The 15310-nt window shown below is 39.0% G+C and overlaps 1 protein-coding gene across 4 annotated transcripts in view; it reads right to left on the bottom strand.

Annotated features, from left to right (window-relative positions):
- Positions 1-14998, bottom strand: part of rnf4 (ring finger protein 4) — a 60066-nt gene extending 45068 nt beyond the window's left edge. The window contains exons 1-2 of one of the 4 annotated variants that reach the window (XM_035427011.1): positions 14820-14998; positions 11608-11698 (exon numbers count right to left, since the gene is read on the bottom strand). In XM_035427011.1, coding sequence (XP_035282902.1) covers positions 11608-11698; positions 14820-14914 — 186 coding nt within the window. In that variant the 5' untranslated portion in view covers positions 14915-14998. Of the gene's footprint in view, positions 1-11607; positions 11699-13332; positions 13470-14819 lie in introns of those variants that run through there. The other 3 variants (XM_035427009.1, XM_035427012.1, XM_035427013.1) reach the window with 3 other exon arrangements.
- Between the last annotated feature and the right edge of the window lie 312 nt (positions 14999-15310).

The following is a 15310-nucleotide window of genomic DNA, read 5'->3' as shown; positions in this document are numbered from 1 at the left end:
GTTTTAACCAACAGATGTCGCTGGTGAGCTTTCCAACCGAGCTGCCCCACTGTAACTGTAGTTTAAAAAAACCTCTTAATACGTTTTTTAAAAAAGATTCCCCAACGCTTAGGTGCGGCAGGGGGGGCAACTTCGGCCCGGCGGGCAGCCAGGCTTGCAATACACTGGCGGAAACCCTGGTGTCAACACTGTCTCTATTTTGTATAGAAAGAATTTTTTAAAATTATGACAAATTTATGCATTTTAAGTAGAGGCCAGAGGCAGCTAGTAACAGAGGGAAAACAAGATGGCTCCTGTATACAACTCATGCATGTCGTGTAAAAAAAAGTGTGTTTTTGTCACCACCGTCAGACGTCAACACCGTCAGGTTTTCTGTCTGACGGTGGTGACACATAGTTTGAAGGTGTTGACAAAAACATCCAAATCATCCTCAATGGAGGCATGAATATAAATTATGATCACAATAAGAGAAGAACTTCCCTCTCCTCTGCAATGTCCCTCCAACACTGGGTTTCCAGAGAACAACCTGGAACTTCTTCACTACTTCACATGGGAAGGGAGCTCCAGATGGCATTGGGGGAACGGTGAAAAGGACTGCAGACAGCCTTGTACTACGGCGGAATGACATTGTGGATGGCAAGATCTTCCATGAGATGGTTGGGAGAAGCCTTTGCAGTACTCAGCTCTATCATATTGCTGAAGGTGACATGCAGACATAGGATTAACTCCTTTCTCAACCACTAAAACCTGTACCAGCATGGAGGAAAATCCATCAGGTCACACCTTATGGAAACAGCATCCACTGCATATCATTGTCATGTTTCTGCAGTGAGCCACAGATGTGCCAGTGTTTCAGCCCAACAACATTTCAGTTGACTGAAAACACACATGCCAGGGCACAGGCTGAGGAGAATGATGGCCCTACCACAATGGGAAAGAACAGAGGGTCTTTGGCAATGCTGACGGAGGAAATTAAGTAGGAACCCCAGAGTGGTCCTGACGGGACTACGACAGATATTATCTGCTGGTGTCATTAATTGTGGAGATTGACTTGCCGTCATTTATGACCAAAATTGCTGGTTAGCAAAGGCTGTCACTGTGGATGCTCATCATCAAGATGTTCAAGTGGAGTTTTTCCACCCTCATGGGCCCAACACACGCTTCCATCTAAAACAGGTGGAAAGGATATGTGCTTCGTACCAGTTGAAGTCTTGAAGATATTCTGGTCAAACTGATGGAGCCATCATCACCGAGTTGTACAAGCAGGACGAGGGACATCTACTACCTGTCTGCTGAAGTCATGGACTTCATAGAGGAGGAGCATATTAAGCGTCTACTTCCTGATAAAGCTGACTGAACGTTTTCAAAGATTTTCAAGCCGAGAAATGGATGGATTTTTTTTTTTTTTTTTTTTTTAAGTTCCTGGTGTGTTTTCTGATGTTTATGCTTAAACATTGCAGTTGTACTGTAGTTTTTATTTTGCTGTTCACCATTGTTAATATTTACAGAAGGATAAAATGTACATGACAAATTGTTATTTGTTGTACCAAATTGTTAAATAAAGTTGTCAAGCAAGGAAGCATTGACTTGAGTGGTGAAAAGGTTGGAATTGTTTGTTGTAATTAGGCCACTGCCACCACCCTCAGATCTGTGTCACCACCGTCAGGTCTCAGTCACCACCGTCAGATGGAACTTTCTTTGTTTTAAAATAATATGCGTACAATCTGTTCCTCCAATGCAGATGATTTATTAAAGTAATTGTTTCTTTAAAATTAAAAATGTGTTTTTTTTAATGTCCAAAATTGTTATTTTGTATATTTAATGCTAATGATAAAAGTTGCATGATGTAAGAATTTTTAAAGGAGTACACGTGAAATAGTATAAAAAATGAACAAAAGTGAATATTCAACATTTAACAGCATGTATGTGTACCTATGGTGTACACAATTATTTAAAAGCTCTAAATCTACATAAGACTAAATAAATATGAATCATTAGCTTTTTATTGTGTCTGACTGACTGTGTTGACAAAAACTACAGTGTTAGATTTTGGTGTTTTTTAGGAATGTGTCTTCGTTACAGTTTTCAGAGTTATAATCTGTTTAAGTCCCCACACCCATCCTGTTTCCGTCTGGGTGTTGGAGTACCCCTTTTCAAATGCAAGCTCTCCCCCGAGACTTAGGTGCCGAGAGCCATAGGAAAAGCAACCCTGGGTGAATAGAAATTATAATATGTGAAGAGTCACAGATGGCCAAGGACAGGAACCAGGGAAGGAGTGAATTATCACATTAGCCGCGTTTCGACCGTAGGAACTTTACCCCGGAACTAGGAACCTTTTGAGGAACTCAGTGCGTTTCGACCGCAGGAACTAGGGTCTAAATTTAGTTCCGGGGGCTTTACTTTACCCCCAAAAAAGTTCCTGCTCGGGGGGTAGTACTTTCCAAAAGTACCGGAACCTTTGGGGTGGGGCGCAAGCGCTGAAAATTTCTGATTGGTCGACTACTTGCAGTGTTTTATTTCAACCGCCATGTTTAAATATCTGCAGCCGCAAACCAATTTATTTTCATAATAACTTCAAATCAAACTTGTATGTTATGCGGCACAGTAGCCTAATTTTGGTTATAGCCTGCCAATGTCTTGGAATTATAACGTGTGCTCTTCTGTTCTTTTCTTGCTTTAGTATTTGTTTTATAAAATGCTAAGCATTCGTGCTGGGACAGCATATTACGTACCAAAACATTCAAACGGATTAACAGCAACAACGCAGTCTATGAAAAAATTCAAGCAATAGTTAAGACGAGTGCATAAAGTCACCTACGAAACAGCTATCTAGTTACAACACTAAGCTTACAGTCAATTTAGAGATTAAAATGAGAATACGATTACTCTCAGCATAATGACGGATTCAAATACGAAACAAACTCACCCGATATTGTCTTCAAATGGATCCATGCCAAAGAAAAGTAATGACTCATCCTCTCAAAGCTTTTACTAATTGTTAGTAGCAAAAAACGAAATATCAACTCGCCATCCATGCTAACTGCTTTCTACGCTCAGAGTACCGTATTATTTATTCAGACATTGGAAGATTACAGCATAAATTGCGTCTTTTGTTTATATTCAATATTAGTAATTGCAGCGAGAAACTGCAGCTGTAGACACAAGATCTGTTATGTTATGGTAGCAACAGAACGAAACGGACTATATAGGCTATGTATTACCATCATTGTTTTATTATACCAGCGTGTTTTCGCGCGTTTGCACAGAAACTCAAATACTATCAATAAAATGGTTTAGGGTAAACGTCCCTATTAAGCCCACCAAATCCGCTTTTCAGACATTTTTAATGTATACTGCCCCAATTTAAGTGAGAACATTTTAGTTAAAATGAAAGTCTAATCTCTCATTTGAAGTGTCAATAATTCATTTATACCAATTTATAATGTTTTTATTGTTTAATTTGTCAAAATATGTCAAAAGTCTGGCATGGGCTTAATGGGTACCTAACGTACCCTTTAAGCCCATGGGTGTTCCAAATAAGCCCACTTCATGATTTGTTGATAAATAAATAAATATTTTAAAAAATCTTAACAATACAGACTTGTTCTATTGAAATCTGTAATCTCTTAGCTCTCAATAGCTATTTTCATTTTGTCTTCACTCCTATCCTATGGCCTGTGAATGGCATTTGAAATAGGCATGACCAGCCTTTCTTCTGTGTTGTCAACACAGAAAAAGCTAAACTTACAACATGTCTTCTTTGGAATGTAGCCAAAAAACTATTTACGAACAAAATCAAAACTATAGTGGAAATTACTCTTCAATACTTCATCTTTCAATATGTGTTGTCATTTTGTCTGTATCTCTATCCTATGGTGTGCTGTTGGCATTTGAAATTGGCCAAAATTTCTGGTCCAGTCAGCTGGTTGAAAGTGCAGGTGTTTTTATGAAGATTTCTGAAGACCGACTGACTGAACGAAAAACAATTTCAGGTTCAATACTAATGTTCTAAGGATAGTAAATAAGTCAATTTCAGGATTTACAATTAAACAATAACTTTTCAAATGTTAATCACATTTAGGATAGTAGTTTGAAAACATTGTAAAAACACATTTTAAAACCATTCAGTTCATTATGAGGAGACATCAGTCATAACATATTGAAGCTCATGTATCATTAGCCTATAACTTAAACAAAATAAACAAGAAAGATGTCAACATTTCTGCAATTTCTACTTTCTCCTAGACTAAACGTAGGCCTATGCTCTTAGAGGTGATTGTATCGTTTTAGTAAGGCTATCATTTGCTCCATGCTCCATCTTAGTAGTGTAACATAACATAGGTTATAGGGTGGTCTAAGCTTTATTTTATTTGTTTGTTTCAATCTTTTGCCCACGTTGTGGTTGTCTTTGTCTTACGCTAACAAGTCGTTCATGGCTTTCATCTTGTTTTTGTAGATTTTCAACGACCTCATGATTGCGCAAATAGAATGGTCCAGGTCCCTACAGCCCTGCTTTGCAGAGGATGAACTTGCGCTTCTATCACGCGTGGGCATGAACTGTAGTTATTTTGTGTTTTAGTCATCTTAAACTAAAACTCATCTGAAAAGTAAAGATTAAAAAATTATTGCTAATGTTAAGATAGAACACAGGCCTATCCAGAATGAATTGACCTATGCAATATCACTGATATTTAAATGTGGGTATTAATTATCTGAATTATGGAGCTGATTCATCAGGTGAGGTCAAAATTAGGGAGGAAAATGGTTCAACGGTCAAAAGGGAGAAAATCCCCATTGAAACACAGTAAAGTGGGCTTAATGGGAACAGGTGGGCTTAAAGGGAACATCAGTGAATTTATGATTAAAAGACAGAATATTTTATTCTAATCACATGACATTAAAAAACAACTATATGAAATAAATCTATATATGGTGCACTAACATAATATGAAAAGTATAAATTGATCATGTAGAGAAGTAATTAGCTATACTCATTTACATCCACCTCAGTCAGTGTGATTTTTTTGCTAGAGTCCCCTTTAAGCCCACCAGGTAAAAATGTTGATTAAAAAATAAATAAAGATAAACATACACATTTATTGTCTATTTAACAGTATAATAATATAAACTGCATACAAAAATATAAACTATACATGCTTATCATGCTTTATGTCATTGCAATGAATCATACTATGTAGCTACTGTATTGATGCAGCATGTGGTCTGTTTGCTAGCGAACTAAAACTCATATTTAGATTTCAAAAGACACAATATTTCTAATTCAGGTAATATTCTAACATATGTCTCATTCAAAACACTAATCACTTAAATTTTGATAACAAGTGAATACTTTCCAAAAACAGGAGTAGAAATATACAAAAAATGTTATTTTCTGAGGGTACCAAAATCACCTAAGTTTTTTTGCAACTTCTTCTGGGATCAGCAGGCACATGCCACACATGTGCTTCGATAACTCAATATCGATAAATGTGATTGACTTACAATAAAAAGTGTCATTTACATAACAAGCAGCTTCATTTGAAAAAACATCACACAGCAAAAAATTATGATATAGTTTTTTTTGATTTGACTCAGAAGTTGCAAGTGGGCTTATATGGTACGTGGGCTTAATAGGGACGTTTACCCTAGCCATTTCTCAGCATAATGGCAGATTCAAAGACTAAACGAACTCACCCGATACTGTCTTTAAATGGATCCAGGCTCAAGAAAAGTAATTATTCATCCTCTCAAAAAGCTTTTACTAACAAACATTTGGTAGCCTAGCATGCATTCTGGCTGGCACTGTCTTTCATTGCTTCCCCGACGTTCAGACCCTCCCCTCACTGATAAAAACTGGACCCTACGGTGTCGGATTACTTGCGTCGCCATGGATGTCGCATGCCGTAAAGAAGTTTACTAGATGTCGTAACACTTAGATTTGGAGCTCCAGCTCTTCCGCACCCCACCTAATAATAAAGTCCAAATGTCGGGCAAACAATAAGGCGGCTATACGTGGTCCCAATGGCAAAGTTGTAGAGCACATTTAGATGCATCGGTAGATGATCTGACTTACGGTGTGGGAGTTATGACCTTTTAAAGTATGACCTTTTGTTATAGCGCCACCATCTGGCCGACATAGGTGATTTGTAGTGCCTGAGTAGTGGGGGGCCATAGGAACCCACCTACCAAATTTGGTTGGTCTACAACTTATGGTTGCTGAGGCGCAGACATTTTAGTGGAGAAAGCTTCCACGCCCCAACGAAAATGTCAAAATGGAGGGCAAACAATATGGCGTACATAGGTGGTGCCAATGCTTCGCTGCTTGCGTCGCTGCTTGGACCCCTAATAATCCTAACAGATACAATAGGGTTCCACCAGCTTCGCTGCTTGGACACCTAATAATCCTAACAGATACAAGAGGGTTCCACCAGCTTCGCTGCTTGGACCCCTAAATATCTAGACAGTTTGCCATTAATGGCATGGTGCATTAGTTGGTAGGGACAGAAAAAGTCCATAGATAAGACAGGGAATGCTAGCGAGACATCATTAGTCAGCTATCACTGTAATGTGCCGTTAAAACTGTAAACAAACTATATGTGTAGAAGTATCACCCACCGGCAATCGGGGTGCCATCACGCAGTTCAACCACAAAGTTTTCTAAACAAAACTCAAGCACTGAAGATAAACTTGTTTAATTTGTGATAAACGGATAAACTTGTTGAGCTTGTTGTTGTTTCTTTTGATGAGGATTTAGTATTAACTTTATTGTGCTCAGCCCTCTTCACTCTTAATTATAGTTCCAATGTTCTTGCTCTTCAGGTGCTTGAGCATCACTGTTGTGCTCCCGTGCCACACAAGTTCAGCTTTTTGAGTTCTTCAATGTAAAGTGCCCCCTTATTTTGGAAGATTTGAGTCTCACAATAGTTTCCACCAGTAGAGCTGCCACCTCCGTCTCCGCTATCTTTCAAATGCGTTTCCATTCTCTCGAGGAAGTAATGTAGTGACTACGTGGTCAACATGCAAGACCTGTGTTCTATTCAGACCAGCATGATTCAGTCAATTACGCTTTAAATAGGACACGGTTATACAATTTGGAACACAGCCTTATTAAACTTTTAAAAAGTAGATCCAACTAATCAATAAAGAAATTAATTGCCAACAAATTTTTATTGTTGGTTTAGCTGACCTCATCGATTAGTTGTTGCAGCCATACTGCATAGCTGGCCAGCATAAGTCATACAGTAATAACTGTCACACCGATTAGATTTCCCTGGCAACACAAATGCGTATGATGGCATTTTTCTTGGTTTTTTGAGTTAAAATGACAACCGTTAAATTGACACCTGCGGCACTTCTTTATTCAGAATGATAGTTCTATATTAAAGGTTCTGTTACCCATAGCAGCAATCACTATAAAGAAATATTTTACCACTGCCTGAAGTGACCAATCAGAATTGAGCATTCAACAAAGCCATGTAAAATGTTATAAATGACATATCAACTGAAAGGAACAGGAACATATTTGGTACAGGAACATATTTGGTATTCGTTACATCTTCACATCTTATTAGAACAGAGTTATAGATGGTAAGTAGAGGGTGTGTACTTTCAACAACTTGCCCCATTGGTGTACACCTGATGGATCTATTCATCAGCTTCACCAGTCTCACTGCCTTTAACATAATGTCAGGTGATATGCTGCCTTGGTCGGTTTTCTCTTATAGTTCCAAACCATCTTTTCTTCCTTCCTTCCTTCCTTCTTTCCTTCCTTCCTGCCTGCCTGCCTGCCTGGATCATTTTTTTCTTCCCCCCTTCCTGCCTTCTTTCCTTTCTTTCTATCTTCCTAAAAATTAAAAAAAAAAAAAAAAAAAACATTTCCTAATTTCAATTAATTTAACAAGTTAATTACAGGCTAATCACGCATATCTCCCTGTCTACTATACATCATCACAAACTAGGCCTACATTAATGACAGAATAGGCATTAATGTGGGGGGGGAGGCAGAATACCCCCCCCCCCCCCAAACACACACACACACACACTCATATATATGCTGCCACATAAAGTGTCATGGATGTGGTGTGTTAGGAGTGCCACACAACTTTGGTTAATAAGATCACCATGAGCAATGCCAAGCGTTGGCTGGAGTGATGTAGTGGGAATGCCTTCTCTGAAGTAATGAATCATGCTTCACTATTAGGCAGTCTGACGGACAAATCTGGGTTTGGTAAATGCCAGGAGAACACTGCCTGAATGCATAGTGCAAACTGTGAAGTTTGGTGGAGGAGAAATACTGGCCTGGGGATGATTTTCATGGTTTGGGCTAGTCCCATTCATTCCAGTGAAGGAAAATCTTAATCTTAATGCTACAGCATACAATGACATTATCAATTGTGTGCTTCCAACTTTGTGGAAATTGTTTGGAGAAGTCCCTTCAGCATGACAAAGCACAAAGTGAGGTCCATAAAGAAATGGTTTGCAGAGTTGGTGTGGATGAACTTGACTGCTCTGCACAGTCAAGCCGTGACCTCAACCCCATCGAACACCTTTGGGATGAATTGGAACACCGACTGCAAGCCAGACCTTACTGCCCAACATCACTGCCCGAATCCCCACAGCCATGTTTCAAAATCTAGGGGAAGGGCTTTCCAGAAGAGGCCGTTATAGCAGCAAAGGGGGAACCAACTCCATTAATGACCATGGTTTCGTTATGAGATGTTCAACAAGCACGTGTCCACAAACCTTTGGTCATGTAGCATTGTAGCATATCTATTTATACTTGGTCACATGACAATTTGCCCCAAAGTCATTAAGACAGCTTGCCCCATACCGACATGTATGATAATGTAGGCTAAATGTCAAAGTTAACTTTTGACTAGGACTATACCTTAAGTATATGGTTGGTTGGTTGGTTTTTATTTTTTCAAAGTGTCATGCACCAAAAGGTGCCCAGCCCACATGGGCTTACAAGACACTACAAAGATAACAAAGAGCAATAACATAGCATAATGAGAGCGAAAAAACAAATGTAATACAATGCCATTCATATCAATCAATGTCAGCCAAAATATGAACATAATCATGCTCCTTAGACATTTACAGCTATAACACTTAACTTAGGCATCTGGGGCACAGCCTGTGCCTTCAACACATCAAACATAAAGCACCCTCACACACTGTTGGTGCATCCAACACAAATTGAGCTAGTATAACACTTAATTCCGTCTGCTACTTAGTAAAAATAATAAACTTTCAACTTTCATACCTAAAGTAAAATCCTATTAAAATGTAGTCTTTTTTTTTTTGCATCTGCATGTGAAAAATAGGAAACTTTTGCTCACCTCAGTTTACAATGACCTTGACCTCCCCCAAACAAGATATGGCCTCAGAACATGTAGACACTCCAAATTAGTATTACATTTTTGGTTGGACCGCAACAGCGGGGCCAGCCCTACAAATGCGAATGTCTGTGACTGACTGACTGGCTAACTGACCAACTGAGTGAGTAATAAAGTTACACCATGCATGTGTGTGACATTGGCCGGTTCGGTCCAGCCATATACTAGGTTTTAACCTGGTTTAGTTTTAGCTACCATTTAAACTAACTATGAAGGGAAGATATCTAAATGAAGAGGAATAAACTAGTAGTTTAAATTGAATTGAGAAATGCACGAAAGAAGCTCAACGTAAGTCATTTGGTACTACCTCCATAAACAGCTTTTCTTTTCTTTTGTGAGAAATAAACGGCAAGTTTGCCAGCTAACCGAATTTAAAGACAAACATGTTATCGCTAACGTTAACCTTTATCGAGATCACACATAGTTAGATTTCAGGTAAAAGTAGAGTGGGTAATTTACAGACTTTTTGTCCTGCTAACGTTTATTTATGTTTTCCCATTGTGACTGATTCACTTTCGTGACTTGCTAGCAAACTCTGCTACTGATGGGTGTGAAGCCAGGGTTAGCCTACATAAAGTTAACATTAGTCTATAGGTCCCAAAGTAACATTTAATTATTGCAAAATATTTCGAACTCGAATTTTGGGTTTTCTAAAGTGTTAGACTAACTAGTTGGCTAGGTGGTGTAGTTAGTTGTCTGACGCTATCATTAAGAGGGCAAGAGGTCTAATTTATTTTTAAGATTAGCCCAGTTTAATTTAGCAGACGTTAACCTAATTGTTACAAGCATCAGTGTTTGCTTTGTATTAGTCATGATTTAGCTGTGCACTTTAACCCGAAGTTAGTCTACAATAGACGAGTTTACGAATTAAGTTGGCAAGAATTCCGCAATCTGATTTACTTGAGTGTATAGATTGGACGGCCGATCTATTTATTTATGTAGACTATTTATTATATTGGAAAAGTATCTACACTGAACATTTTTTTTTTGCCTGGACCGCAACAGCGGGGCCAGCCCTACAAACGCGAATGTCCGTGATGAAGTTACATCATTGGTCGGCTGGTCCAGCCATATACTAGGTTTTGACCTGGTCTTGTTAAGGTTCGATTTTTCCTATGGACATAGGAACAGTGTGACAAAATGCCCCAGACTCCCCTCTCCTATGTACAAGTATACTGCACGTACAAGATAAACGTTTTTGGCTGACATTTTTATGTCAGCCAAAAATAAGAAAATAATTTCCATATAGGCTATAATTTCCATATACATGTGCCTATTGAACTGAGAGATAAAATTCTGGAAAAACCTTTTATGTTGTTACAAGGTACAAATAACACCAGAGACAAAAAAAAATGGCGAAAGCATTCCTTTTGTGAAAATAGAAAAGATATATAAATACACTAAGGCTGGTATTTTTCAGTATTCATTAAGTTAAAGGGTTAATGTTGTACCCTCAGTTTTGGGTGACAAAAATGAAAATGCATTTCAAGACATGTTGAAATTCCAAATATCCCTATTCCTGTAGAATAACCTCAATCATTCAGTATAGGCTACCCACCCCCCACTAATTTGGGCACTTGCTATGTGTAACCTTTCCATAAATATTCCATTTCCATTTTTTATTTTGCAACGAGTTTCCTTTTTCTATAGCCTAGACCATACATTCTAAATGTGGCTATGCTTGACCACTTAACCACTGAAAATGCATCTCTTCAGGCTATACCTGGACTAACTAACTGCTGTGAATCATTTGTGAATCATTTCACTTAAATTCCCCTCCATAATGCCACTCATGTTACATGTACCTCCATTCCAGCACTTATTATACTTTGTATATTATACTTTTTTAATAATACATGTATTATCATCCCGATGTTGTAGCTTGTATAGCCCCCTAGTTTGACTCAGCATGAGTTAGGTCAGAATAATGTTCAATGTGTGAACTGGACTTTGTGTTCTTGGCTATGAATAACTGTACAAAATGAGTATTGTACCTTATCATTTTGTAGTTGTTCCAATGACCTTGATTTGCACTTTTGTACACCGCTTTGGATAAAAGCATCTGCTAAATAAATGTAATGAGTGGCAGTAAAGTCGGACAGACCACAGCCGTTGTCACGTAAAGTCACCACCTAAGCCCTGCATTTCCACTGTTTTCTGTGGAAGGCAGCGTTCTGAGGCAAAACGGATAATTTTGCATAGCACTTACTGTACTCATGTTGTCTAAAAACAGTCCCGGTTGAACTCTTGACTTAAGCCTCCTGTTCACAACCGCAAAGCTGCTGGTACAGCACAGACCTCTGAAAAAATGAATGAATGAATGAATGAATGAATGAATGAATGAATGAAAAAGGCTGCAAATTAGCAATTAAGGGGTCCATTTATCTGGTCCCAACAAGCAAAATAGAAACAAATAAAGGAAAATTTCACAGTTTATACAGGAAAATGTCAGAACATTACAAAATTTGTATTTATTTTTTTAAAGCATAACCATGCTTTATAGCCTGGATAACCCTAAATATGTGGGCCTTGTAGATTTATGTCTTAGCAGCCTGGACAACACAGGAATTGACAATGCCTAAGCAGCTACCGGAAAAGCCTTTTGAGGATTAGATGAGTCAGAAAAAAACTGAAGCAATTGGCATTGTTTAGTTCATTTAGACATTGAGCATTTTTTTCTGGCAACTCAGAAGCATCCTTAGAACATAATTATAATGTTAACACCCTTAGGGTTTAGCAAATGTATACCCACAACATTACTATCAGATTGCTTAGAAACATTCTTAAAAGTCAATTAGCATTTTAGTATCTCAGTACATCTACTGCAAACAAGCCAATTTCCCCAACAGTAAAACAACTGGTTGTCTTGAAATATCCAGTTGTACTTTTCAAGACCACTAATACAATGGTTAAGCACCAGATATTATAAAAAATGAAATACACCAGCCAAATGGAAGATGACCTATTTTATTATTCACAACATTAAACATAATTTTATTGAATTAAAGGCAAGAAATAGGCCCAAAAGATCAAATCCCTTACTTTCTTTTGCCCTGCCTCCCATTTCAATAATCTTCAGACTGACCACCAATGTCATATTTTGTGATGTGATAAAGCAAGAAAGTGAGAAACTGTTAAATTAGCTATAGCTAGCCTTTTTCCATTAATAGAGCTAACATTGATAACATGCAGCCCACATTGGTCAAGATCCCTGTACCGGACGCAGAGGGACGCACACAATCGGTATCAGTCTTCTCATATGAATCTAGGAAGGCCAGCTAAAAAGCGAATTTCCCGAAAAGTGCTCCGGTAGTTGGCTTTGGGAAGAATCCACCAACTCTGATCAACTGACCCAAATCTCAACGGCCGTATAACGGTATTCGATCAGGATCAACGATTATATGTTGTACAGACTCATCCAAGTCACTGATAATGTCCTTTGATTCAGGACGAATTTTTTCGATTCTGTACATTACTGTCATCTTTTCAACCAAATGCTGTCTATTTATGTCATTTTTTCAACATAAAGGTATGATAGCGGAGCTGCTCATCTTCAACCTATGACGTAACGCAGAACAGAAGTCATTTTCCATCATAACTCAGTGCACCTGTCAGGACTGGCCAATTATCAAATTTATAGCCATACTAAGAGAAATGTCAGCTTAATTTAAAGAAAAACTTCAATACCTTTGGGGATGCCATTATGTGGTGCCCCTTTAAAACTACAGACATATATTACAGGTCACGTTGAATTACTGTTACTGTAGATTGTATAATTGTAGCAATACGTCTTATGCCCTATTCGCACGGGACTAGTATTACCTGGGGACCTCTAGTAACTTGTAATAATTGTGGAGGTCGTCTGTGATCTTAATCCCGTGCGAATCTGTCATGTCCGTAATTTGTAAAGTAAAAATTCCACCGCAATACCTACCACATTTGCCAAACACAGAGGCCATGTGATAATATTAGTCCCGTGCGAATCGGCATCTCGGTGATTTGGGGTCGTATTTTACTGTTGCGCAGAGCAGAGCCTTGACATTTTCAATCATATCCGGGGGGCAGAGGTGGGTAACCCGGCTTCAAAGAGTAAAAAGACTGACCATGTATTTGCTCCACCACCATGCACTAAACCAGCTAATTCTAATTAGCATAACTCTTCATCATGGTAGGAGAACTAATTATTGTAATCAGCTTGTTTAGTGCGTGTTGGTGGCGCAAATACATGGTCAGTCTTTTTACTCTTTGAAGCCGGGTTACCCACCTCTGCCGGGGGGATAATGTCAGTAAATTCGAGTAAAACACAGACTTCGTTTATCCCGTGCGGCGCATTCGCACGGGATAAGCGAAGTCTGTATTTTACTCGAATTTACTGGGGGGTGGGTTTAATTTCTAAATCACATGAGGTCCCCAGGTAATACTAGTCCCTTGCGAATAGGGCTTAAGTTTCGAATTTACTAAAGTTTTTGCCCAGATCTAGCAAGTTCCAGATATGGTATAGTTAGCTATTGTTCTAACGTGCCAATGCCCTTACGCGTGTTTATGAAGAGGAGGCAAAGAGCCCATGCATCAGTGAGATGTGTCAATCAAGGCTGAATTTCAACCGAAATGGTTAACAAACACAGCTAATCCATTTTATGCGACTGCAACGTTTGACTTTGTAGCTTATAACCCGTTTCCGTTTTTGCAAACACCCGAAAGCTAACCCTTAGATACGTCTTTCACATTCGCGCTACACTAGCCAGTGGCTTTTTGACTATCCACGAATAGCGTCAATGTCGTCATCGTCAATTTCGCCAACTTGGCTAGTTAGAATTTTAAAATGCCGCCAGGATTAAAAAAATTAAAAAAAACAGTTGCCGGCCCAGCGAGCCGGTCACACGTGGCTGTTGCTAGTCTCAGCTAGCCAAGGTTGGATGATATCAATAACGACTAGTAAAAATAATAAAGGGCTGGCCGTGCTTTAGGACTAATGATAAGGAATTTGGTCAATTACCTGGTGAGCAAACATGCTAGGTCATGTTAACTACCGATAACGGGCACGAAGAAACCACTAAATCAACTTAAATATTTACCGACCTAACGTTACACACTTGGTCTGTATAGACAGCTAGGCTACCAAACATACTAGGTTTTTTGACCAGTTAACGACCAACCCGTCAGTTATCTAGACTAGTTAACTATTCGCATAGCTAGCTCGCTTTGATACATTTCAGCATGTGATTTCAGCTTTCTAGCAATAGCACACTGAAATCCGTAAAGCTAGTGAATTAGCGAATGCGCTATCTGAACGGGACAACTACTAGCAGGCTGCTACCTCTAATCAGTGAGCTAGGTAACAAATTGTGTTGTTGACTTTACTTAACATTCAACAGGCAGGGTTAAACAGAACAAGATTTTTTTAAAAAGCAATGAACATACCCAGCAAACGTTAATGTGTTGGTAATAATATTAAGCACAGAGGTAGTGTAGCTCGTAACTTCCCTCGTCAGAACCCAATGGAGCGCATAATTCATCCTGTTTTACGGTAGTTATGATTTCCCCCCGGCATTTCCGCTTCCGTCGCTGTGAGATGACTAGAATCCAATCACTGCTCAACCAACTGGGAGTGTTTCTCACAGAGACTGTAAAAAATATGGACAAAGATACTGTGACGTCACCCATTGACTCTCCGTGGGTCTCTAAAGCCGCGTTTCCACCGCAGGAACTATACCCCGGAACTAGGAACCTTTTGAGGAACTCAGTGCGTTTCCACCGCAGGAACTAGGGTCTAAATTTAGTTCTGGGGGCTTTGTTTTACCCCCCAAAACGTTCCTGCTCGGGGGGTAGTACTTTCCGAAAGTACAGGAACCTTTTGGGTGGAGCTTGCAGCGCTGAACATTTCTGATTGGTCGAGTACTCGTAGCATTTGT

This window comes from Anguilla anguilla, chromosome 7 (assembly GCF_013347855.1).
Source record: "Anguilla anguilla isolate fAngAng1 chromosome 7, fAngAng1.pri, whole genome shotgun sequence".
Classification (NCBI taxonomy): domain Eukaryota; kingdom Metazoa; phylum Chordata; class Actinopteri; order Anguilliformes; family Anguillidae; genus Anguilla; species Anguilla anguilla.
This window is presented reverse-complemented; position numbering and strand designations above follow the sequence as displayed.